Below are 25,055 nucleotides of genomic sequence, written 5' to 3'. Positions count from 1 at the left end.
AGGAGCAGCATCTCGTTTGTGCCGTTCTGGGGCTGGGTCAGAGAGTGCATTCCGATGGGAGCACACCAGCTCAACAGGACAAGCCTCTGGAACCTACAGTGGATCCATGGAGGCAGGGGCAGCCAAGGGATTCTGCTTTCAGGGTGCTCTCTACTGAGATCTCACACAAACTAGGAAACACATACAGTAAAAAAAATTTTTCCCCCTAGCCTAATGAGAGTTTTTTTCATTATTATGTGTCCATAAATAAATGTTGTCGCAGTGGGTGCTGTCAGTAGTGCAAGATGTTATCAGTTCAAGGGAGTAATTCAGATCAGGCAGTGCTGCACAAGGGGATGTTCCAGCTCAGTGCAGCTCCTTCCCTTGGAAAGACAGGGGTTATTAGGGATTTCTTGGAGTAACGATTATTTAGGAAGCCACAGCAGCACAGCACATCATAAAGTGTAATTGCCAGAGCTTGTAACATGTTGGAATTTGAAGTGAATTTTAAAGTGCTCTTCCACAGACACTAGGAAGCTATTTCCAGCCACCTATTCTATATTTGGCTATTCTTAGCATGAAATTACTTATTTTATTACCATACTGAGATATGTGGATACCCTTTGTCTGACTATCAGCATTAGCAGTTAATCATATGTGTGTTAACACTAAAATACTTTTCTTAGATCAACAGACACTCTCACAGACATAATTTAGAACTCCAAGCAGATCTTCCAGTAACAGCAGCTAATGTACAAGTTAATCTCTAAATATTTCCTCTGCGCATCACTGTTCATATTCATCTGAATTCCAGATGCTAAAGCACAAAATACTGCTAATATTGTGTCAGGCTCAAATATCCGTGTGCAAACAAGATTAGCACTGTGCTCACTGTGTCAATGGCACTTCCCAATGGTTGCATTTACAAGGAGGGCTCCAATGATAATGATTTAATTTAGAAGGAAAGCACACTGAAATAATAGTTGGCTTATTATACGTCCATCCTACCTTGTGTTTGAGACACTGCATGACAGGATTTCAAAAGCTGTTTGTACAAAAATAAAAATGTCAAAATCGAGTAATACAACAAGAAGCAAATTAAATGAATGAAAACTGAAGTGATATTGAAAAATTAATGCAAGAAAAACATACATAAAACAAAACAAATTTAAATTTACAACAGTTTGTACTGAAGGCTGTTTCCACCCATAATTCTACTTTTCTCCATTGTGTATTTGTATGAAAATTTTCTTGCCTTGTTCCATCAGGGAAAAAAAAGTGCTTCAAAATCCTCATTAAACAAACACCCCCTGAATCCAGCTAACTTCCATACATCAGTATCTGTAACAGTGATACCAGAGCCAGCTGGGGGTTGCACTGGTGCACTTTTGGGGCTACAAGGAAATGGTCCAAACAGCACGTATGGAAAGATATGCTCTGATGGATCAAATCAGAGTGAGTTAAAAAGCTGATAAGGACAACCCCTGTGGCGGAGGCCACCACAAGCCCACACAGGAGTGATAACCAGCACACGGAGGAGCTGACTCCATTTAATAACTGATGATTTATCTGACTTCAATGGCAAACGAGCAAGCTCACGTGGGCTGCTGCCATCCCTCAGCTGCAGAGCTCTAGCCCAGGTGAGGATGTGTCTAATTGCTCAAAGAGGTAACCCTTCAGTGACTCACACTTATCCCAGCTTCCTTACACAGAACATGGTTATCCCATTACGGTCAAAAGCACAACCAGCATCATTCTCTCCTCTCCTCTCCTTATTATTTAAAAAAATGCATCCAAAGCTCTCTGAAGCCAGTGGAAAGAAAGAACTGATAACACCATAGCTCTGGATCAAGCCCATCATTTTTTTGGCAGCTACCACAGTGACACTACAGATCTGCCATGGCCCAAACTCCTCCCCCAGCTCCTGCCTCCCTGCCTTTAGATGCTGCTCAGGAGCAGACTGGCTGCCAGATCCATTTGTGCTGGATGTTGGAGCTGGCATCTACAGCCATCCTGTGAGGGATCAGAGTGGGACTTGTGGCTGTTACCCAGGAGGAGGTGCAGTGATCAGCAGAGCTGTGCTGGCCGGGGCTGGGTGGTGGCAGCCACCTGAGATCTCAGAGTGCTGTCAGCCCCTGCAAGCCACCCAGGCTGCAGCTTTGGGGCTCTCTCCTGGCAGTGGAAAGACTTGATTTGCCTGTACTATTCCCTTCCCTATGTCTCTGCAAGATGGCTTTAATTTGTACTATGGTGTCTCCCAGAGAGTTCAAGTTCGGAACGTTTACGGAACAAGGAAGTGAGTACACAGCCCTTAACAGCAGTGGGTATGAAATGCTCCCCTTCTCTCTCGCCTCACTGAACTGCTGGCTATATATCCCCTTGCAGTTTACATTTTTAAGTGCAGTACTGCAAGTCCATGCAATTATTCCAGCTCTTCTGGTTCAACCTTTCAGCAAGGGAACTGCTCAAAACATAGCACTGCTTCCACCAGAAATAATATTAGAATTTCCCTTTCCTTGCCAAGTAGATTTTCAATTAAAAAAAAAAGGAGCTTAGAAACTAGCAGAAAATAATAAGGTATTTTAATTAGGAAAGGGTGTACTAGTACAGATAAAACTCCCCATGCTACTGTACATCTCTAGAACTCAGTCCAAACTCACTGTCTCGCAGTTCAGAGATGCTCTGGGCACGTTTCTCCTCTAATTTTTTAATCAGTACTAGAAATGTAAAACTCCAAAATGAAGTAAACTGACTTGCTTGAGTGACTTTTGGGGAGTAATTAAAATGGATATGCTGGGTCTTTAATGACTGTCATATCTGGCTAAGGAGTATCAGCATGGCTGAACAGCTGAAAGGGCACTCCGGCTGAGCAGCTCAGCTCCCACAGGCTCAGCTAAAACAAATCTGCTGCTGCATCATCTTTTAAGTCACCTCTTCATTTTGACTCCCAAAGCCCCGATTTTGGTAAAGACTTACACTCAGAAGCATTCTACTCAGCCTGACTCTGGTTACTGTTTTCTCTAGCTCGCTTTTCCCCTAAGCCTTTAAAACAAGATACCTGCTCATTCTGCTTCTCCAAGACTTCTAAGTGCTCAAGCTGAACTTTTTTCAACTGATCCATTTCCTTTGACTGCTTCATTGCCAGCTGCGATTGAGAGAACATAGTGGGGGGGGGGGGGAGAATATAACACATTATTAACAAGTAAAATAAAAACCTGCTTGAAAGATACACACATGCATGCTGTCTTGCTCCATTTAGGTGGCATAAAACATCATATTTCACCCAACCTTAATAACAGCTTAATGTTATTATATTATTAATAGATATAATAAATAGATACATATTATACATATTGCACATAATACATTGATTTGGCAAACACACAGGAAAGAACAGTAATTCTGTTAATTCAAAATAGCTTTGTCTTGTATAGATGTCAGATCTTTTATTCTACAAGCATGTGCAACAAAGCAAAGACAGAAATCTACAAGAGCTGGATTCTCAACACAGAATGAGAATCTTTTTCATTCTCTCAACGCAGGAATGAAAAAGAACACCCAGAAGCAGTGCCCAGTGACTTTCAAGGTTATAGTTACCCTTTTTCTCTCTTCCAGGAACTTTTTCGTGTTGCTGCTGTTCAGTTCTCTGACTCGCCTGAAACAATGAAAATGGCCTCCATGAAGACTCATTGGAAAAAAAGAAACCCAAAAGCTGCAACAGAGAGAATCACAGACTCTTCAAGCGTATTTTGTTTTCTGATTATCAGTACCAGGTGGGACTAATGGCAAATGGTACACTCCTCTGGCTACAGAACTTTACACTTAGAGATTGCCAAGTATCTTAGCACTATGATTGAAGGCTTGGCTGCTGTGAATGAAGTTTGCTTTTTCCTTACTAAAGAGTGCTGGTCAAAACTTCAAAAAAAATTGTTTAGCTAATTTGTGCATCCCTTGCTGCACGCTGCTGTCACTTTGGGATATAAAAAGTGCTATGTGTCTTAAGAGTGGCAATGGGAAAAAAACATCCATGGATCACAAGCAAAGTTACACTTATCAATACTGCAAGTTTCTTAAAGCTGCTATTCCTGCAAAAATATAAAGATACTATTAATAGTTACATAAAATAACTCAAGTGTCTCTGCCTAAGATTTCTGCCATGACAGAGACCAAAAATAGTTCAAACAGTTGAATCAGGCACAAAGCAGAACTGCTTTCAGATCTGGGAACAGATCTACCTGGGAGTCATTAGCGAGGTCTGACACAACGAAGCAGACAGTTACCGAGGGCTCTGACAGCTCATCCTGCTCATGGGCTGGGCTGTGCAGCACTCAAGGGACTGGCTTCAGCAGGAACAGGCTCAGGCTCGGGGACCAAAATAGCCCGGTGCCAAGGAGGAGATGTAAAAACGGAAAGAACGAGCCAGATGGTAAGGCCAAAGAGAAGGGGAAACCCCAAAGGCTTACAAGACATCATTGTGCAGATTCTGCTTTTACTCCCTTCTCAGTCAGGCCCTCATCTCACTGAAAAAGCAAAAAAATATAATGGTCTTGAAGTACAAGAATTAAAATTTAACAGTGTGATTAGGTCAGTGAAAGATGATCAGGGCATCAGAGTTATTAATGGATAAATATGAGAAAATCACCATTTTTTCCTAAAAGGGTCATCTAAAAATGTATCCAGCACAATCCTTAGACCTTCGTTTCCATCCATAAAAGCATGGTTTGAATGGAATTAATCGACAGCTTCCCCTGTCAGCCTTTGGCAGCATTCTTCCCTCGTCAGGAAGGGATACTCACCTCTCCCTTTCAGCTTTGTTTTTGATGGATTTGTCTTGGCTAATGGCTTTGCTGTTCTCCATGGATATCTTAGCCTGGTTGGCACGCATCTCCTTGCTCTCCCTGGGCAAAAGCAAACAAAGTCATTAATGCCTGAGGTGCAGCTGTTGTGCAGGCTGGGTTCCTCTACACTGGGGTTACCTTCTCCTTGAAGTAATAAGGAACAGGAAGGAACAAACAACACTAAAATTCCCTTCCTTTGGGTAGAATTTACACAGTTTGAGCAGGCATCCAGAAATCTCCATTTATTCCAGAGAATATCATTGGAAAGACGAGTTCAAAGCATTTTCACACTTTGAATATTGTAAAAGGGTATAAAATACTCTCTTTTCTCCCTATTATATGAGTTGTCCTAGTACAAGCTACTATCAAAAATGCAATTTGTCTTTTACAACTGCCTCAAAATGTACGAATCCTGCACTCAGAAGGCAACAGCAGTATCGACAGTAATAATGTTTGCTGGTTGTGGTATGAGCTGACATATCCTTTTAAAACTTCTACTTTGGGCCTGTGGGCCTGCAAAGAGGGGTTCAGGCCATGGCCAGGCTTGTGTTTGGTTTCTCCTACTGGCTCAGTGAACCTTTTGGCCTTTCCTGTGTAAACAGAGAGCTTTTCAGAAATTTTTATTAAAGAACTGGGGTGCCTTTTTTTTTCTTCTCCCTCCCAGAGTTCATAAGGTTAAACATTTCCTGGATACAGATTTAAAAGCAGTGGTATCACAGCAAAAATTAGTCTGGGTTCTAAAAAAAATGATGTGTTGAAAACATATTTCACTCCAACAATCCTTTCTTCAAATAAAAGCTTTTTATTTTCCTCACTGAAATGGAAGTGATTTTCAAACACACTGTCTTAAGAGGAGTGCTGAAAAAATTTATTTTGATTACTGTGCTAAAGGATATGAAAAAAGCCAGTGTAGGTGTTCAAACTGACTTAGCCTGTTTGCATCAGATACAAGTTTAGAGTGGAGGAAGTTAAGAGGATTAGAGGACTGCTGTGCATCACTGATGATTTAGAAATGAGGCACTGGCCATGGAGGTGGCTGACAGGGCCAACACATCACCCTGTCCCCAGCAAAAACGCTCTCCCTCCCACAAGCAGTGCTGATTCCTGGAACTGGAAGAAGTGGATAAGCCAGGATGGTAAAGAAAAGAAAAAGAAAAAAGGATTCTGAAAAACGTGGCACTGCAAGATTTAGCTGCTGATTCCCCACTGAGTCATAGTGACTGCACCTCTGAAATTTATACAAACGTGTCTTTTGAAGGGATACTTAACTTTCAGCATGAAAGTCTATCCTTGGAATTTATATGTATATTTAGATGACATCAAAGTGCATTAACATGTCATTTTCTGACACCAGTATTGTTTGAATAAATAGAAATCTCTTCTTCTAATAAAAAAACCCACCACACAATTTCTCTCTCTCTCAGGCTATTTTATCTGGAGTACATAATGCTTGTGAATAACAGCTCCATGTCGCCAGTCCTGACCTGCTGCAGGATCACCACCTCCAGAGCAGCCAAGGGAGCTCAGTCTGGGGAGGCAGGGGGCTCAGCCCCCCTGGAGCTCAATAAGCTTCAGGTTTTTAGCAGCACCTGCTGCCTTCTGCTTTGTTTTTAAATGAGCCTAAAGCCCAGTCAGAAACTGCTTTTTGTGCTGCCATGGAGGGAAAGCACCTTTCCTACAGCAGGCACCTGCATCATTTGAGATTATCGATCTCTCTCCAGCCCCGTGCCCTCTGCTGTGATATCCAAGAGACTGCCCAGCTCAGAGAGAGGGAAGGGCTGAGCACAGCCTGCTGAGAGCCTGCCCCACTGCCACGCTGCCCTCACACAGGTCCCCTTGTCCCTGTGCACAGACCCGAACTGCCTCCTGGCCTCTAGAGAGAAGGACATGTCTTCCTACACACACTATATTACATCCAAAAGTTTACAAACTATGAGGTGTGATGCCTCTTTGGGGCATTATTATTCACATTTCAATATTTCACAGTCCAAATTCTGCTGAAATATTCATAGATTCAGACACAGTCTTAAATTTGTTTTTTACAGCAAAGTCCCCTGTCTGCACATAATTCCCAAACAAGCAGAAGCACACTAAATTGCAATGGACGAAGCAGAAAGAATATTGAAGGCTGTTACTCCTGGGACAGCTGAACAAAGAGGCTTCTTGATATTTGTAAGCATGTAAATGATCAGATCTGGCTCTTAGTACCTTTAGACACAGAGCAATGCATGGACTGAACACAAATGGTTTCTAATAAGAAAGCAAAATCCATGGCTAAGAATATAAGAAACATATACAAGAAATGATAGCGGGATGCTTAAACAACATACAGATACAGAAATTCTAAACCCAAAGACTAAAACAATGAGAAAAAAGCTTTTTTAAAATTTAAGTGTTGCCTTAGTGTATATATACTGGTAGGCTGAAATGACAGCTTCTAGCAAAGTTAAGAGGATGTGAAACTATGTATGGAAAAGAAAACAAAAAATACCTTTTACAGGCCACATATTAGTAAATCACCTTCCAAGCATTCTGATGAATTTCAAACAGGATGGAAAAAAAGACTCAAAAAAAAATAAAGTGAAGTGATTTCCTGGGCTGAGGCTGCCAAGTATGACTTAGAGATACAGAACAAGGACTGCACCTTCCTCTGGCTAACAGCTTTTGAATGATGAATTTGTATAATAATTTAACAGTCTGTGGATTACCTATTTGACTGGCTATGTCTTGCAGGACAGCTTGAAGAGAGGGGTTACACAGAGATTAACATAAAGATGAGCTCACTACACGCCTTTTGCTGGGACAATTCTCTGTTGGTGAGAAGCTTGCAGCTCCCAGCATGAGTTCTCTCTGACGCAAAGACACGCTGCTTTTTCGCTCAGGAATTTTAAAAAGTCATTCCAATTCCTTCTCCAAATGTGATTTGTTTCATTTCTTTCCCCCCCATGATTTTTATGTGAAAGGTGCTGAAGACAATTACGTATGAGTCTACATATGGATATATATATTTTTTTTTTTTGTGTACACACATATTTTACCTCCATATCCTTTTAGGCTGCTTCAGATAAGAGAACATAGGATAAAAAATTGATTCCCCTACTTACCATGATTTTTAGCACTGTGACTATAATGTGCATTTAATCTTATTTGATTTCAACTAGGCAGGATGGTTAATTACAGAAGCATTAGTATCATGTAGCATCTTCTGTGTGATTGTAGCAAGATATCGTATGAAGATAACACATCAGTCTAATGCAGCTTATCCTGCAGCCCCTTTTGACCTCACTTCTCATGGACCTCTCTTACAGCCAGCAGGGCTATAAACAGGAGTCCCCAGCTGACAGCAGCCCCAAAGGATATTTCTGTATTTTATACTCGTCAGTTTCCAGCCTCTGAATTGAAGTTTCTGGGTAAAGCCAATGCAAACTACCAATGCTTCATCACCCCTGCTGCCTTCAAGGAGGTTCAAATGATCTAAATCAGCTAAGAAGCCCATTCCTACATCTACCTGTTGGAGGTTAGGATTTTCCTTTTTTTTTTTTTCTTTCTCTCAGGGAATTTTGTCCCATTTGTTGCTAAGAGACAATAATGACCAGGTACCTCAGAGAAACAAAATAAATGGCCGAGGTAGGGGAAGGATGCAGGTGTACTCTCCTAGCGGAGGGGCTTTCTTTTGGAGGGCAGAGACAGTGGGAGGTTTTGGCTGGGGGGTGAGGCTGGGCTCAGCTCCTCTGGCTGGTGGGATCGAAGGGGAGATACTGGGGTTGCTGTGGGGAGAATTCGCCACCACTGCGGGGTTCTGTCTCCTACGGTATTCTCCTAACATGAACGAGGCTCTGCTCCTAAGAGCAGCTCTTGCACTGGGACCTCATTAACACCCAGCCTCACTGGCAGGGATCCTCACCTCTCAGGGGAAGCCCCGGCCCCGGGAGTCCCTCTCCTCTCTGAGGGAGCCTCTCCAGGCCGCGTTCCGGAGCCGGGCCGCCGCTGCCCAGCCGCGCCGTCCCTCTGCCCCTGCTCCGGGGGGTTTTCACGCACTGTCACCCCACGCCCCGGCTCCTACCGAAGCTGCAGAGCTCCTGCCGCGTTTCCTGCGGCCCCTGCCCTCCCGGCTCCCCGCGAGGTTCCCCTGGGCCCGTCCGTCGCCGCCCGGCCCGGCCGCCATCGCCGCGTGAGGGAGACGCGCCCGAGCCGCAGCGCCCCCTGCTGGAGCGGGGAGGCGCCGCCCCGCCCGGCCGGCAGCCAGCAGCGCCCCTGGTGGCCGCGCCCGGAACTGCAGCGCAGGGAACGCGGCCGCGGCCGGGCTCCGCTCTGGGGGGCTGTCTGTCTGTCTGTCTGCTTGTCCGTCTGTCTGTCTGTTACACACAGTAAAGAGCTGCCACTCCTTTTCCCACAGCTCTGCCTGACAGCCCCGTGATTCCAGAGTTATAATAATTCAGAGGGAAGGGGGTCACATTTTCCATTCCAAGAGGTTCTCGCCTTCCCTGGCAGACACATCTTTCACTAAGACATTACCTAAGCCTAACATGGCTGCTTCTTCCAATTCTGCCCTCCATTCACCCAGTGCCTTTGGAGCTGTCAATGCAAAAAACTAAAGCATTACACAGAGCAGACCTAAACCAAGCGCTCATTATCAGGCAGCACTGCCCTGCTCACCTGTCATGGGAGAATTTCAGCTGCTGCGTTTGTTGTTCGTGAGCATTGATGAGCAGTTTCTTCAGCAGTTCACACTGCTGGTTCAAGTGCAAGTCGCGGATTTCCTGCTCCTCGGCACTGTGCGTATTGATCATCTCAGACCACTCCTTGGTGTGCTGAGCCACGATCTCTTTGACCTGCAGGGAGGCAACACCAGCTCTGTTAGAGGCTCCCAGACACAGCAACTCCTCCTGCTGCTGAAGGTGGGGTAAAGACAGGCATAAAACGGGTTCTAAAGAATGCAGCTAAATTGTGAAAAATGAAGTTGCACAAATGAAGCTGCTTCACAGATAGCAAAGCCACGGAGGGCACTGCTGGGTGGGTATAAAAATGATGTCAACCAAACCCTACTATTAAGATGCTATTACCTAAAGTGCCCTGAATAGAGTGGCTGAATAAATAGGCTCTTCACTGTATTACCATTGTTTTATTACCTTCTCTAACATCAAGCTAATAATGAAACAGCTTCACACTTTTGTTGCCAAGAAAAATATATGTATTGAAAGTACTGCACTTAACAATGGGAAAACCTAGTGAGCAGGATTTCTCAGAGGGCTTAAAGATAGCCTTTGAGTTTGTGGAGACAGTTTCACAAACACGGAGCATTTACAGAGAAATCCTGCATTTAATACAACCTGAATCTGAAGATGGGCTACATATCTTTGTTTTATAGTCATTAAGTCAGCAGGGAATCTGACAAGTATTCTTCTCTTGCTTATCTCCCAAGCCTCACAAGAATAATGAGATTAAAGTTTTGGAATGTTCCCAAGAGACAGTATTAAGAAGCCTAAATCACCAGAGTTGTTATTATAATTTATCATGCTCATTGATTTCAAAAAGAAACTAATAGAAAGATATGTTTATTAACCTTTAATGATTATCTTTAGGTATTTTGACATGCTATCCTACTTTTCCACAAGTGGCACACAAGACGTGCCTCCCAATACATCCACCTTCAGGTAATCATTTCAACTATAACCAGTAACATCTGGGTCATCTTCTACGAAAGCAAACTTGATCCTTTTTAACAAAAATTGCCACCATTTTGCTTAGAAACTGAGAGAATGAGAGTGAGAGAATTATGCAAACTCCAGCTAAATATCTTAGCTGGCATTTGCATAATGAAGAGATGTCTTGCACACAGTGGTGAAGGTGGAAAAAGTGGAGATTTTATCAGCCCCAGTCTCCAGTCTGCCCTGGAGGGGCTCCTCTGAAGGGCCTCTCAGCTAACGCTCATGTTGCCCAATAAAGAAGGGATCGAATGAAATGAAGTGAGTAATCCTGGAAAGAGCAGGATGCCTGCTACTACCTGAAGGCCAGATTTGCACTTAACTATGGCTAAATGGTGGTCTCATATCGAAACAGGTACAAGCAGCTGCTGGAGAGCAACCTGGACTTTCCTGCAGAAAACAAAAAAGCCTTTTGAGGCAGAAGTTGGTATGACTAACACAAGCCCAATTGATCAGGGTGCTTAAGAGTCACTGTGCCTCCAGCAAAATGAGCCATGCTTCTTTTTGTGCATGTGGGGAAGTGTACTACTAAGCCCAGAGCCTGTCAACCATGAAATGATATGAAGGATGTGGTGCAGTTTGTGGGAGTAGTGTTTTTAATAAGGTGTTCATCAGTTCTGCCTTCAGAGCCTGAAAAACATGAGGATTCCGTTTTAAAATGAGTACAAACAAATGCTTGGATGTTGTGAAGGAAGAAAAATGAACTTTTCAGAGCGGGTTTTGAGAGCATGGGGGCAGACACTCCAGCTCACGATGGCACCACCTAAGGTGCTTCAGTTTGGGCCAAACTTAGCCCACACTCCTTGTACTGCTGATGGGAAAGTGTGGGCAGGTCCAAAGCAGGATTCATCACTCTCACCCTCTCTGGAACTGCCCCCTTACATCTCCAGGGCCTCAAGCACCAAGACACTTGAGTTGGGCTGTATGAATCTCCTTTCAACAGTGACCTCATCTGGCTTACACCCCCAGGGGGAGCTAGGATGGACTTAGGAGCGCTAAAAGTCATGGCTGAAGGGTTTAGGAAAACACATTCCTTATTTATTTTCAACACAGAGTTTCCAGATGGAATCAGCTCCATCCACTATTTGAATTCAAAATGGTGCAGGTAGATCAGTCCAAAATCCTGAGTGCAATTTGGAGCACAGCAGCAAAGGGACTGTGCCCTCAGAAAACTCCCAGAGTCACAGTGTCAGAAACTGCTAGTATTTCCAAAAGACAAGGCTGTTATGTGGCCCAGGCAGCAGGAGGCCGAGTGCTCAGCACCACCACAGGCATTCCAGTAGACAAACAAGAGTTTGCTTTTATTGAAGGCCTCCTTACACTGCAGAGAAAATGCAAAATGAACTCTGCACAAAAAGAGAAGCATGACAGTAAACTAGTGAAATAGACAGTGGAAGCCATGGTGGAAGGGACTATTTTGTGACTTAATTGTAAAGAGTTTCCAAAGCCAGAACAAATACAAAGGAACAAAGACTCAAGGGCTCATTGCAAATGAATAATGTGATAATTGCTTTTAAATGGTGAATGTTATAAACCACAGAGGAGCCTGAAGGCAGGAATTCTGAATCTCAGGTACACTGGTACCACAGGATCATCTCGTAGAATTACTGAGTCCAACTCCCAAAGACAAACCCTGCAAAGTGACAGTGAGGTAATACTGAGAGAAAGTATTTAATCTAAGAAGGAGGAAATATTCAGAAGAACACCCTGCCTGTGTTCGTGGACAGATGTGCTAGGATGTGCTGCTCATTCCAGAAGCAGCAGGCAGTCTAAGAAGCAGGCACACCTCCTTGTAAAACAAACTTTTCTGTGAAGCTTGAAATGTGAAACTTTCTTTTATTCCATCTCCACCGAGGCAGAAGTCTCATTTCAGGTACAGCAAGATATAACCTGCAAGAAGGATGTAAGGGATGCGCCAAACACCAGTCACAAGACTTTAAATACCAATTTGACTCAGATCCCAAAGAACTTAAAACTCATGGCCATGAAATCATCTGAAATCCAGTTCTGCTGCAGATCTGTGATACACTTCAAAGTTCAGCTGTGGTAAATTCAGAGACCACCCCTGCTTTTCTCCAATTTATTAGAAGCATAGTTGAAATGATTATTTAATTTTTACTGGGCTGTGCTCTTGTCCTACTTTCTGCTATTAAGGCAGTGTTAGGATGGGAAAAATAACCATGAGCTTCCTTCTCTCCTTCCTGTTCTGCAGACTGTTTGTAAGCCTGTCCTTTCATCTGTCCCTACACCGGGCCTAAGAGACTAATTAAAATCCTGATAAGGACCTGCCTTTGCGCAGCATATATGCAAGAAGTTTGTTTAGTCACTAAGTTCAAGCAGGAATGATCTTTGAAGTAATCTTTCCTTTTTTTTCTTTTCATCCTCTGCCCGCTTGATATTGGGACCTACTTTCCTAATGCAGGCGAGTAATTAGCATTTGCTAGGTTAATTGTGGGGGAATTACACGCTGGGACATTCAGATTTCATTTCAATATTTTATGTCAAGCTCGGGCTGGATGTTTCCTCATGACAGGAGGAGCTCTGGAGATGAAAAGGTCTCTTTGGTGCTAAAGGTGTCTGCAGGCACGCTGTGGCACAGAGCTGTACTGGAGGACATGAGCCGTAATTAAAGATGAATTATGTTCGAATCTGATATATCAAAATTAGTGGGCCAAATGCTGAGAAATGCTGAACAACTGTTAATTAATCAAACTCCCGCTGTATCAGTGTAATGCATTCAGCATCTCAGAATTGAATCTAATTTAATTGCACCTACCTTCATCTAAGATAAGAGTTAATTTCCCTGTGGTCTTGAGCACCGTTTTCCAACCTGTTGCCTGCAAACTTTTGAATGATCTCCAGGAACAATTCAAGGGCCCACACAAAAGAGGTGAAACAAAAGAAGCTGGTAAATAATCTGGAGAATTTTGATGGAACCACAGTGAGCAGGACATTGAAAATCATTAGAGGAATCCTCAGAGGGGGATGACTTCCAGAGGAGTTCTTTGGGAATTATCCAATAATCAGAAGCTTGAAATTTCAAGTCTTATATTGAAGTCTTACATTTCAAATCTTACATTTAAGTCTCCTTTCAAAATGTCATCCTAAAACCTGACATGGGAGTGGACAAAAAAAAAAAATCAATCATTTTTTCCCCAGGTATGGATTAAATTAAAGGGAACCATTTTGAAAGCAGGATTTTGAAAGGAACAGGGCTCAGAAACTGAATTTATTTGTGAAAAGGGAAAACATGAGTCACATTTATTGGATTTGGAAGATTAATGAACATTTGGATGTTCCTCATGTACAAATGACACCTAACTCCAGACTATGAGTGATACAGGTGAGAGAGAGATCAGAGCAAATAAATTTCTGTGTAATGTCATTTCAAATGAGTTTTGGAGCTTATGTCTGGATGATTGGGAGCCAGTGCTCCTCAGAGAGTTTCACTAAGAGAGGAATGAATTTTTTTGTTTTTTCACTTAACAAATTTGCTTTTGTTTAAGGAAAGGGTTCTGGATTTCTCATAGGGAAAGAAGATAGAGAGATAAGAGAGTCCTTTAGGTTTTGTTCCTGGGGGGGTTTGCCACACCAACAGCTGAGAGGGCAGCAAGAAAGCAAACCTTGCTTAGAAAATGCATCTTCTCCACATGAAATAATAAAACCAGAGACTAAAGTTCAAAGGATAAAAATTAATTTGTTCCAGCCTCAAAGATGTGACTGTGTTTGTGTGTATTTTCTGTTCTTGTCCGATTCTTTTCACAGGCTTCAGCTTTTACTGGGCTCAGCCTCCAGAACTGTCCTCCCTCCAGATATTTTGTACATGGATGTCCTGGTGTCCCTGCCACCTCTAGTCTGGACAGCTTGCAAAACCTGTCAGCAGGTCCTGGAGAAGCCTTCCAAAGGGACAGGAAGCCAGTGGACACAGCAGGGGGACAGAAGGACAGAGGAAACAGCTCTGAGCAGCTCCAGGGGAGCCAGGAGCTTGGGAACAGCCTTTCCAAACAGCTGAGGCTGGGTCCCAGGACACTGTTATTCCCCAGGACCTTGGAGAAAACAAAGCAGCGAAGCCATGGGAAGAAACCAAACCAAAACAACACTGGAAATAAGAAGGTATTTGGCTCAAGAGCAACTTGGGCTCCTCACTCCCTAAGAAACTGACTACCAAGGCCAAGGCAACAATGATGGAAAATGAAACGGAGACTTCTTTATGTATGTATTTTGGGAAAGTATTTAGCATCCAAATTTCACATAACACATATTCTCTTTGTTTAACTAGAGCTGACACAAATGACCAGTTTCACTTCACGAGGCATGAATGTGGTGCTTTCTTCAAAAATTTCAAAACAGCAGGAAATTGATGTTGCTTTAAAAAATTTTTAAGAAACACTTTTAGACACTCAATTACTCCCATTCTTTTCAACGTGTTATTATTGCTGAAAATGATTCATATGCTTCCAAGAAAATTAACTACCACTTGGGTCTCAAAATCTCTTTCAGAAGTTGCATGTGTTAAAATTGGCTGTTTGCTTACCTTAGATTTGTGATCTGATGTTAGTGTCTGAATTTTAATTTCCGTTTCTTTCTTCAATTCAACGCAATTACTTCCTCTTAAAAAAAAAAAGAAAAATTGCAAATGTGTGCCACAAGTTAAACATCTCCCCATTCAGTCAGTGCTTACTAATTAAAATGTTAATCAAAGTTGAAGTGCTGCACCGTATTGGAATGAAATTATTTCTTCTGGCAATCCATCCACAACTTACAAAATATTGTTGGATTAATGATCAGTCAATTCAAACACCACATGATTAATTCTAGATTGGCCCAGCAATTATTCTGTTGCTGAGGATGTGTCAGGCATCTCCATTTATGACACTTGGTTCCTCTTCCAGGCTTGTAAGGCCTTGCCAAGAGAAACCAGTTTCTGCCTGAAAACTTACAGGCCTATCCTTGCCACGATTTTAGACTGTTTTAAAAGTAATTTCACTGCTTACATTTAGTTTGAGGCATAGTTTGAGAAAACTGTGCAATATCTGGATCATTACCTCCCAGGGTGATGCGGGTGTAGTGAATTTGGACACCTACAGGAAGTGTGGGTGCCCCTCTGTGAGAAGAAGTGAATGCAAAGGAGGGGCCTGGAATAAATCAGCATCTTGAGAGAAGTCTGTTTGCGCTGGATCACCCACTGATGCAAAGGGATGCAGCTCTGTGCCTGGACAGGGACATGGTCAATTATCAGCTGCAGCTGGCCCCAGTAAGGATGGTCATTGCTGACTGCACTAACATTAATCCATGTTTGCTCCAGAAAAGGAGATTTATGAAATCTTAACAAGTTTAAATCCTATTTTCATATCAAAGTACGGCTAAACTTATGGAAATTAGCAGAACATTTTATCATCAAGCAGTACCAGGAAAGCCCTTTCTGAAAATAGTGTGTCTTGTTTTCCCAAGGGCCACCTGTCATTTATTTTCTACCCAGAGCAAGGGAAGTTCCGTAGATTTACAAAACTGAACAGTGATTTGACACTTTGGAAGCAATCTAAAGCTACAGAGAGAGGTTCTGGCCACTGTTACCTCTGCCTGGAAAAGCCCAGCAGCTGAAAGGGAAGTGTCTCTGATGTCACTGGGGTCAGGGTGTGGCTGCCATGGGATATTTGGTTTGGTGATCAGTACGAAAGACATCGATTCTTAGGTGGGATTCAGACACACTTTATCCCAAAACAGCCTCATTAGTTCAATCACTGGACTCTTCAGAATCCCAGACATTCAAACCACCAGCTGATCCTGTCTCTGGAAGCAGCTTTCATCATGAGCCAAGGCAACTCCCAGCCAGCCTGGAGCCTGGGATAATGGGAAATGGGATTGCCCCAGCTGTGGTGGCACAGAGTCACAGCTGGGGACAAACAGCCAGGGCCAGCCCAGTCCAGGGTCACCTACCAAGCTCACACACACACTCCTGGGTTTCTGGGCAGTCCCAATCAGTCAGAAGGATCTTTATGTGCCCTGACTCCAGCTCAGAATGGGAACACAACCATACCTATTCCCATATGCCTCTCTGGGATTTGTAAGCATTTCAAGCGCATGACAGAAATAGCACAGGGAGCAAAATCCTGTCCATCTGTCAGCGAATTAGCATGTGATTAAAAAATCCTACTTTGCTGAACAATATGCAGTAGGCATTTGTCACACCATGTGGCAGAAATGGACCACAAAAAAGGGCACAACAAGATCAGAAGAGAAAGCTGTCTTTACACTTATCAAAGGCCTTTCTATCAGGAAAATCAGACAATTTCAATATGAATGCCTTGAAAACATGTTCGACAAGTTCTCTTACAACTTTTATTCCTTGCAAATGCTCCAGAATGATAGCCAAGGAAATGGAGCATGTCCTGTACTCACTGAACCCAGGACTCTGGATTCACCAGATCATTTCTGTTCAATGAAATTTATAAGTGTCAACCAATGCATTCACTTTTAAGCATGTCCTTTAATACTCTGCACAGCTGGGGTGGGCACAAGTACCTTGCAGAATGGGCTTCAGGGCTCACCCTGAAGGAAGCCCTTAAAATATTTTGCTGTGGCATTAAATAGAGTTTTCACAGCAAGTCTGTCAGATATGATTCTGATTTGGCTGGTAATCAGATGCACGCAGTTAGTCTTGCAAAAATGAAAAGAGCCATCAAGTGACTGGGAGCTCTGGAGTCAGTGGAAAGTATGGAACTGGGGTAAGGAACAGTGCCTGGCTTTGCTTGAAGCTGCTTCTGGAGTGGTCATTTCCAATTTTATTTTTAACTCATAATATGAAACTAGCAAAAAGGCTTTGGTGTCCATGCAAGAAGCTTTACAACGTTCAGAAAAGATGCTGCAAGCAGCCAATGAAGTGACCTCAAACTGTGAATCAAACTATGGACTGCTTTGATACTGGTCCCCTTTTGGGGTGATGTGGAGAGCACTGTTATCCAGGACTTCTCCATATTTACTGCACAGAGACAGCCATTCCACCTTGAACTTCCTGGCACACCTTCCTTGGCTGTTTTGTCTGGACAGGCAGAGGCACTGGCTCCTTCCCAGGCCAACAGGAACACTGAGATTCCTAAATACCAGAGCACAGGGAAACCCTTCTGCCCCCACAATAATTATAGTGCAATGCCCAGAGCTCACGTCTCTGCCACTGTAGGAAATAACCTGACTGTAACTAAAAATCCAGCTGTATCAGTAACCTTCTGCTGTGTTATAGTCAATGAAATTGAATCCAAGCCACATTAAATTAATCAATCCTGCAGCTGCCCCTCTCTGCTTGGAGAAGCAGCAATTTTCTGGAAGAAACTCCATAGATTGTGAGTATTTGTGTGCTTACAGTTCTCCTGTCTTGAACAAAAAAAGTACAGCCTGACCTGTGAGCTTTCAAAAACTTCGTGAGGAGCATTCTCCTTACTTTGTTCACTTCTGACAGTCCTGCTTCTGTTCCCTTGGCAGTTTACAACATGTGCACTCAAACCCCCTCCACCATTCCAAGTCATTTATAGAAACAGCATTCTTGGAAGAATGCAGTGCCAAGCAGGCATCTATGCTCAGGGTTCAGTGAGTGAGCAGCTGCCAGCTGTTGTTGCCAGATGACAACAATATGAAATTAGGAGCAACTGTTAGCATAGCTGGGGATGGAGCTCAAGTAATTCCTGCTGTCTCAATGAAATTCCAGTGACATGGGGAAAGGTGGAGAGGAGAAACTGCTGCCAGCTGAGCAGCAAGGCAGAGCAGGTCCTGCCACTGAGCTCCAGATTAGAATGAGACAATCTAGTAAAGTAATCAGCATCTTCAGGAACCTTTCTGGGACTAACAGGAGACTCACACAGATAATATCCCAGGCCATCAGCTTGTCAAAACAACTCTACCCCAGTCAAAGCAGTAAGACTCATTTATCCCAGCTGAGGATCTCTAAGTTTTTTGTCCAAAAGAAACAAGCACGGCAAGAGTCTATTATTTTCAAACATTCAGGATTTAAAAGCCAGCTTCTCCCCTAAAATCCAAATGTTGCTACTTTCTGGTGATAGAGCTGTTGAGGACCTTAGTCTGCTCTCAGAACACAACAGTGACATTCCAGGGGGGAAATCCCACTGCAGGGGAGTGCAGTGGGACCACACCAGACCACAGAAATAAAAACAAGAGGCAAATCCTTTGCTTTTGCTTTTAAAATTCTGACAGCAGAAGACTGGAGAAAGGCAGAGTAAGCCCAGCATTTATGGCCCATTGCTAGAGCTCATTCTCAGGCTGATGTATGATGCTGCTTCAAGCTGCAATGCCCTTTTTACTGAACCCTTTATTCCAGACCACAAAAGCATAAGATAGCAAATCTATTTTAAGTCTAAAGAATAATAATAATAAAAAAAAAATCTTACCCCTTCTTCTTGATTGCCTTCTCCAACATTTTCTCATATGACACCTTTTCTTTATCATACTGGGCCACTATTTTGTCAATCTGTGTGCAGTGCAGCTTCTGCATGGCACTGTGCTCCTGGAAAACAGCAGGGCCTTACCATTAGGTCACTGGCTTTTGGATGGGCAATTTCCTTACAGCCTAAAAAACATCAGTGTACAAACAGACAATTCTGACAATGGGATTTAATCTGGTCTAGCCATGTGCTACTAAACAGTCCAGGTATTCCACCACAAGCACTAAAACATTTCTTCTTTGTCTGAAAAACTAAAACCTGCAGTGGGCCTTAAAAATATAGTACATTTTAGAACAAAGCAATGATGGGGGAGAAAAGTCATCTGTTGGAATAAATGTCCATTCAAGTACAATTCTGAAGGTCTGGCCCACGATCCCCAGTGACAGCAGCACTCTCACCATTAGGAAATCCCACCTTTAGCAAGTGGCAGCAAGCTGTGCAATACAACTTAACTTTCCATTTTCCTTTATCTGAACAGCAGCTCATAATGATGCAAATATTGGACCAGCATGGAGAGCAGCAAATATTGAATTTACACTGTAACAGGAGAAATGGTTCTTTCATTCATGATATTTTATTAATACCCAACTGCCCTGCATTTTATCCAATCGTGGCAAAAAGAACCTCATTAATTAGAAGAGCTTCACCCAGGACTTTATCTCTATTTTTATAACTATTTTTGCATGTTCTCCACACTTGCTATTCTACTGCTCTTTATTATTATTATTTCCTATACACCTTTGCCTTAGCACTGTTTCTGCCCCTAAAAATGCTAATTAAATACTTTTACACTCACTTTTACCAAAACATTCATACCAATGCTGCAATGCTTTCAAAAATCTAGTACTGGGCTGTACCCCAGCACGCCAACATCTGCCAAGCCCCTCTCCAGGGAACACAAACAGCTTCCAAGTGCTGTACTCAGAGTGGGGCTCTGAATTTGCTGCTCCACAGGGGATTTAAAGGGAAACACATTGTTCTGTCAATATTAACACACGCCAGCCTCACCAGGGGGTGTTTGCAGTGACTAACCAGGCAGGGGGAGTAGGGACAGTGAAAAGAGTGACTCGGGTTTGACACCATCAGCCAGCCACAGGTGAAGTGACTGAGAGCATCTCTGAAAGTACCCACTCCCCTCTGAGGGAGCAGAGCTGTCCAATTCTTGCCATGAAAGATAAGAACAAGCTCAGCAAAGCATGACACTTCTGCCCAAACTCCTGCCAAAACTCTAAGAGCATTTTTTTTTTTTTTTTTGTAGCATCTTTTGTTTTCCAACCAAAGTTCCAGTTGCTAACATGTTCTGGGTTGATTCAGAACAGGTTGGCAGGTGAAAGTCTCCTCAGGTAGGTTCTGTGATTTCCTCAAGCCCACTGAACCTGCACACCACCTTTCACATGAATATATTCACAAATGACATGTGACAAACTGAAGCCCCAGCCCTGCCAGTGCTCTGAGAGGCCACCCAGCTGGTACAGAAAGACTCAAATCACAGCAAGAGTGTCCATGGCAAAAGAACAGAGTCATATCCTGTTCCTCTGGGAGCAGTGAGTGTGTGTGTGCAGGAATCCCAGCTTGGGCTATTGAAGGGAAGAGGGAATAAATTCCCATTATACAAACTGTTATTCCTGTCCAGTATCTCCCTAAAGCAACATAAATTCTGTGCACAGCTGAAAACTGAGGTCTGGAGGAGTCTCACTGCAGAATACAAGGATGAGGAAATAAAAAACTGATCTAACATTTCCAGTTCAAAATTCCGTGTTGCAGAACTTCATTTGTCTACAGTTCCTTTGTCTTTTGTACTCCTACTTCTGCATTGTGAAATGGAGATTTTTTCATGCTCTTTTTCACTAGGCTTTAATTCAAACAGTACATATTTTCAATGTCAATATGAACGTGCAGCAGATGAATCTGGGGATTTAGATCTAATTCTGGTTCCTGGCTAGAACCATGTTAAATTCCTCAAGGGGCACCTGTGACCATCCCTGTGGTGTCTGAGACTGCTAGAACTGTACAGCCCAATCCTCTGTTGAGCTGCTGGGCTGGGAGAGAATAAATCAAGGTAATCCCTCACTATCCTTCCTCTTCTGTCTAGCCCAAAAAGCACGGAAACTTCCTGACAGCTCTGAAAAATATGAAAATGAAGCAGGAGCCCATAAAAGCAGGCTGCTAAAAAGTGAAGTCGGCTGACTGAGAAATGTCCTTTTCTTTGCCCACTGCCTGTGATGCCACCCCAGGTCATTCCCCTAAACAGTACTCATCATATAACTTGATAAAGAAGAGACATAAACTAAAGGTCACCATCCAGACACATCAGCTGCTTGTAGCTGAATACAAGACATGGATATTAATTCATACTGGGAGATTGAGGAGAGTCATTCCTCAGGGAACATGGGCAGGAAAAGCTCTACCTCAAAAGCAGCCAAACGCAGGTGTTTAAATGAAGGCATTGTTTAAAAAATGGCATTTCTGCACAGTATACAGAAGTGGCTGGACATATTCTTTAAAACTACCTAAAGCACAGGTTACAGAGCTAAGACTCAAGAGAAGTTATTCCTAACAAGGAGATTTTTTTAGTGGTGACAATTACATGAATTTGCCACCGTTTTTCCAAAGTCAAACACAAGGAATACCACAGCACCAGCAGCTGATAGCTCCCTCCTGGACTGCGGTTTGGCTCATGTTCTTTGCTCCCAAGAGCACTCATGTGCTCTTCAGCAATCCCAACAGAGGGACTTGGGGACAATGTTATTGTAGCTGCTGGAGCCAAAAAGGCTGAAATGCTGAACAGAGGTCAGTAAGTGGAAGGTAACATCAAAGAACAACAGCAACAGGTAGGTGTGTGCTGGGAGACGTGGCACCACTTCATTTTAGTTGGCCATAATGCATTTTCCATGGCCAATTTTTGATGGAAAAGCATTCGACTTTGCTTTCCTTAAGCATCACTAACAACTCCCTTCTGCTTACTTACTCCTGCAGGTCTCTGGAGTGTCAGGGGTTAAAGGAGAGCCAGCCTATTTCTGGTGTTTTTAGGCTCAGCCTGCTTCAGACACAGCCCTCCTGAGGCTGCCCATGGGTCAGCTCTGCTCCACCCCAGCTGATGGAAGGCAGCAGGAGCAGTGGTGAGCACACCCAGCAGTGGCCTGAGAGCACTGCTGCCTCTCTGCACTCCAGGAGCTGCCCTGGCTGGCCTTTAGCCAGGCACTTGGTTGTCACCCTGTGCCCTCAGGAGCAGCAGCACACAGGCTGGCTCAGGCTGAGCTGTGCTTGAGCTAATGCTGAGAGCCCTTGTGAGCGCAGGGCCATTTTAGACTATGGCTGGCAATTTGCTCCTCTGATCAGGGAAGCAAGTGCAAGCCTGAGCAGACGGATCATTTTGTTTAATGCCAGCCAGCACAGCCTTGGCTCAGCTATCCTGTGTTTGAGGGAGAGAGACCCCTGGGTATGTCTGTTTTCTCCATAACCACAGGGCCTTTTCTAGAGCAAACTGGCGGCTGCTGGCCAATGAAATGACAAATTAGTGTTTGAAAATTAGAAGCCCCCAAAAAGACCAGCCCTAGGAAGGTCTAGAAGCTGTTAATATCATGAAGCGTTGGTGACAGACACTTTCCTTTGAGCATGGGCTTTGCACACAACACAAAAACACAGAAATCACTCATTTCCCCTGTGCACAGTCAGTAAGGAGGCTGAAATGCAACCAGTTAATTTTCTTACATGGCTTTCAATACCAAGAACCCCCCAAAAAGTGCCAATATGGAAAGTAAGTTCCCCATACTCTATTGTACAGAGTGCGCCATGCCCAAACAACAGTCAGGAAAATAAACACCAAGACTGATACCAGAAATGCCCAGGCAACCACAGGCATCAGGTCTGCAGTGGATTCCTAAGCAGGGAGAGCAAGGGAGCAACTGCCCCAACAGCCCAGAATGGATTTGTGGATTTCCTTTGCCAAAATTCCCAACTTGAGGTCTTTTCTTCACTTACTATAACTCTTCATGTAACAAGTGAAATGGTTTTCTAATGAAAGAGGGCAGGGCAAAACTGGCTGGGATTTCCTGCCATGCAGTGTATTTGTGGCAGAAATGTATATAATTGTGGTGTCACTGCCAAGAACAAGCTGGCTATGAAGTGGTTAACACAGACAGAAATGAGGAGGACCAGGGCTCTGCATTCTCAGCCACACATCCCAGCCCTCTCTGGTGATTCTGCAGTTTCTGCAGTGCCTTGTTCACTGCAGCACCACCTCCCTCCCATCATGACTGCCTGGTTTTGCCATGCTCCCTGGCAACAAGTCGTGCAAGAGGGAGCAAGACAAAGTCCTCACCTGAGAAAGGTGAGCCTGGAGTGTTTGCATGGGTCACACAAACGTGCACCCAGCCTCACAAGGAGCTGCCAGAGGGAAAGTGTGCTCACTGCAGCGTATTTCAGTCCATTTAAAACATGCATGCCTTTCTTGGGAGTCCAACCACCACTCCTTAGTCTCCCACTATAATTTAATTAGGAACTGCCTGTGCTAGTGAGCAACTGTCTAAAATGAGGCTCAGAGAACCCTTAATGATCATACCTTGGCATGTTTCTTCTTCAAGGCATTCAGCTCTTTCTGCTGCTTCTTTAAATGCTTTATATAAGCCTGAAAAAAAGAGAAGCTGGATCAATTCTTCTCTGGCCATATTGACTTTAGCCAGGTAAAATCCTGGCTGCTTAAAACAAAAAATTAAAAGCACCTCCTGGAAAAGCTGGTGTCAATACTTACCTTCATTTGCTTTAAATCTTCTATCTTCACTTGAGGAATAAGGTCTATACCTGGGGAGGTATTGAGACAGTTTATCCAAAGCTTCATACATACTAGTATAGCTCATATTTAAAATGTGAGGTTTACCACAGCAACCTACATTTAACTGAACAATTAATTAATTAATTAATGTTTTTCACCACATGAAAAAAATAATCACAGGTTAATGAGAAAATTATTCATCAAGATCTAGCTAAGATACAAAAATTTCCTTTTCCCATGCACTCTTCAATCAATTGCCTTGTGGAAGAAGAACTGAATCAATGAATGTATTTTAATCTCTTATGGTTCAGGACTGAAGTGCCAAAACACTGAAGTGCCAAAAAACCCCACATTCTTGTGCCTTTGAAAGCCTTCCCCACTTAGCTGCTCAAGTAATTTCTAACAGCAAGATGAGCTGTGTGTTTTAACAGTGGTGGGAATTATTCATATCCTAGTAAATCACAGATAAGAAACACAGAACAAGGATCATTACATTACATGCTCACTGCAAATGAGCAGCTCTATTGGAACATCCAAGAATAGGGATGAAAACTGCAGCCAGGAAAGTGTTAAATACTGAGACCTCAGGCCTGTTTCCCAAACTGCAGCCAGGAAAGTGTTAAATACTGAGACCTCAGGCCTGTTTCCCAAACTGCAGCCAGGAAAGTGTTAAATACTGAGACCTCAGGCCTGCATCAGGCTGCTGGGTTTCTAAACAGGCCTCCTCAGGATTTTATTTTAAAGCATTTACTGCATAGAACCAGCACACAGAACATTTCCTTAGCTGCCCAGGTCTGGCTCCATGGCCAGCAGGAATCAGATTTCCTGTTTGATTAACGCACACTAACACTAACACTTGTGCACCTCGGTCACGACACATGAAATGAAAACACCTCACTGCATGCAGTGACCCGGGGTTCACACCAGGGAAGAACTTCTGAACGAGTTCAGGTGCCAGAGACAGCCTGAGGCTTTGATTCACTGCCAAAAGTGACTCCAGGGAAATGGCCTTGGCTTCTCAGGAGATCCCTTCCCAAGAGTGTGCTCAGCCACGTGTGCCTTAATGTGAGACCAAGAGCCCTCCGTGCTCCCCTTCCCTCCTGGCCATACCCTGGGCCAAGCTGGATGAGTGAGAGAACCACATCCTAATTCCTGGGGCCCACTCACAGAAATATTTATTGTCTTTCATTCAGCTGTACAAATTTGCTTTCTTGCTTAATCTTCATTACCTGTGATGATATGGGAGAAACAAATAATCCCATTTGACTGTATAAAATGACTTTGCAGAGTGAACGGTGAACAGTTAGGAAAA

The 25,055-nt window shown here is 43.5% G+C and overlaps 1 protein-coding gene across 23 annotated transcripts in view; it reads right to left on the bottom strand.

Moving 5' to 3' along the window:
- Nucleotides 1-25,055, bottom strand: part of PLCB4 (phospholipase C beta 4) — a 182,531-nt gene that overhangs the window by 3,663 nt on the left and 153,813 nt on the right. For 21 of the 23 annotated variants that reach the window (XM_038131218.1, XM_038131229.1, XM_038131232.1 and 18 more), the window contains 9 exons: nt 23,723-23,772; nt 23,534-23,599; nt 18,919-19,034; nt 15,057-15,132; nt 9,474-9,649; nt 4,776-4,877; nt 3,577-3,634; nt 3,038-3,124; nt 988-1,024 (listed from right to left, as the gene is read on the bottom strand). In XM_038131218.1, the coding sequence (XP_037987146.1) occupies nt 988-1,024; nt 3,038-3,124; nt 3,577-3,634; nt 4,776-4,877; nt 9,474-9,649; nt 15,057-15,132; nt 18,919-19,034; nt 23,534-23,599; nt 23,723-23,772 (768 nt within the window). The remainder of the gene's footprint in view (nt 1-987; nt 1,025-3,037; nt 3,125-3,576; nt 3,635-4,775; nt 4,878-9,473; nt 9,650-15,056; nt 15,133-18,918; nt 19,035-23,533; nt 23,600-23,722; nt 23,773-25,055) is intronic. The other 2 variants (XM_038131237.1, XM_038131236.1) reach the window with 1 other exon arrangement.

The sequence above is a fragment of the Motacilla alba genome, chromosome 3 (assembly GCF_015832195.1).
Source record: "Motacilla alba alba isolate MOTALB_02 chromosome 3, Motacilla_alba_V1.0_pri, whole genome shotgun sequence".
NCBI classification, from domain to species: Eukaryota; Metazoa; Chordata; class Aves; order Passeriformes; family Motacillidae; genus Motacilla; species Motacilla alba.
The sequence above is the reverse complement of the archived record's forward strand: the minus strand, read 5'-3'. Positions and strand labels throughout refer to the sequence as shown.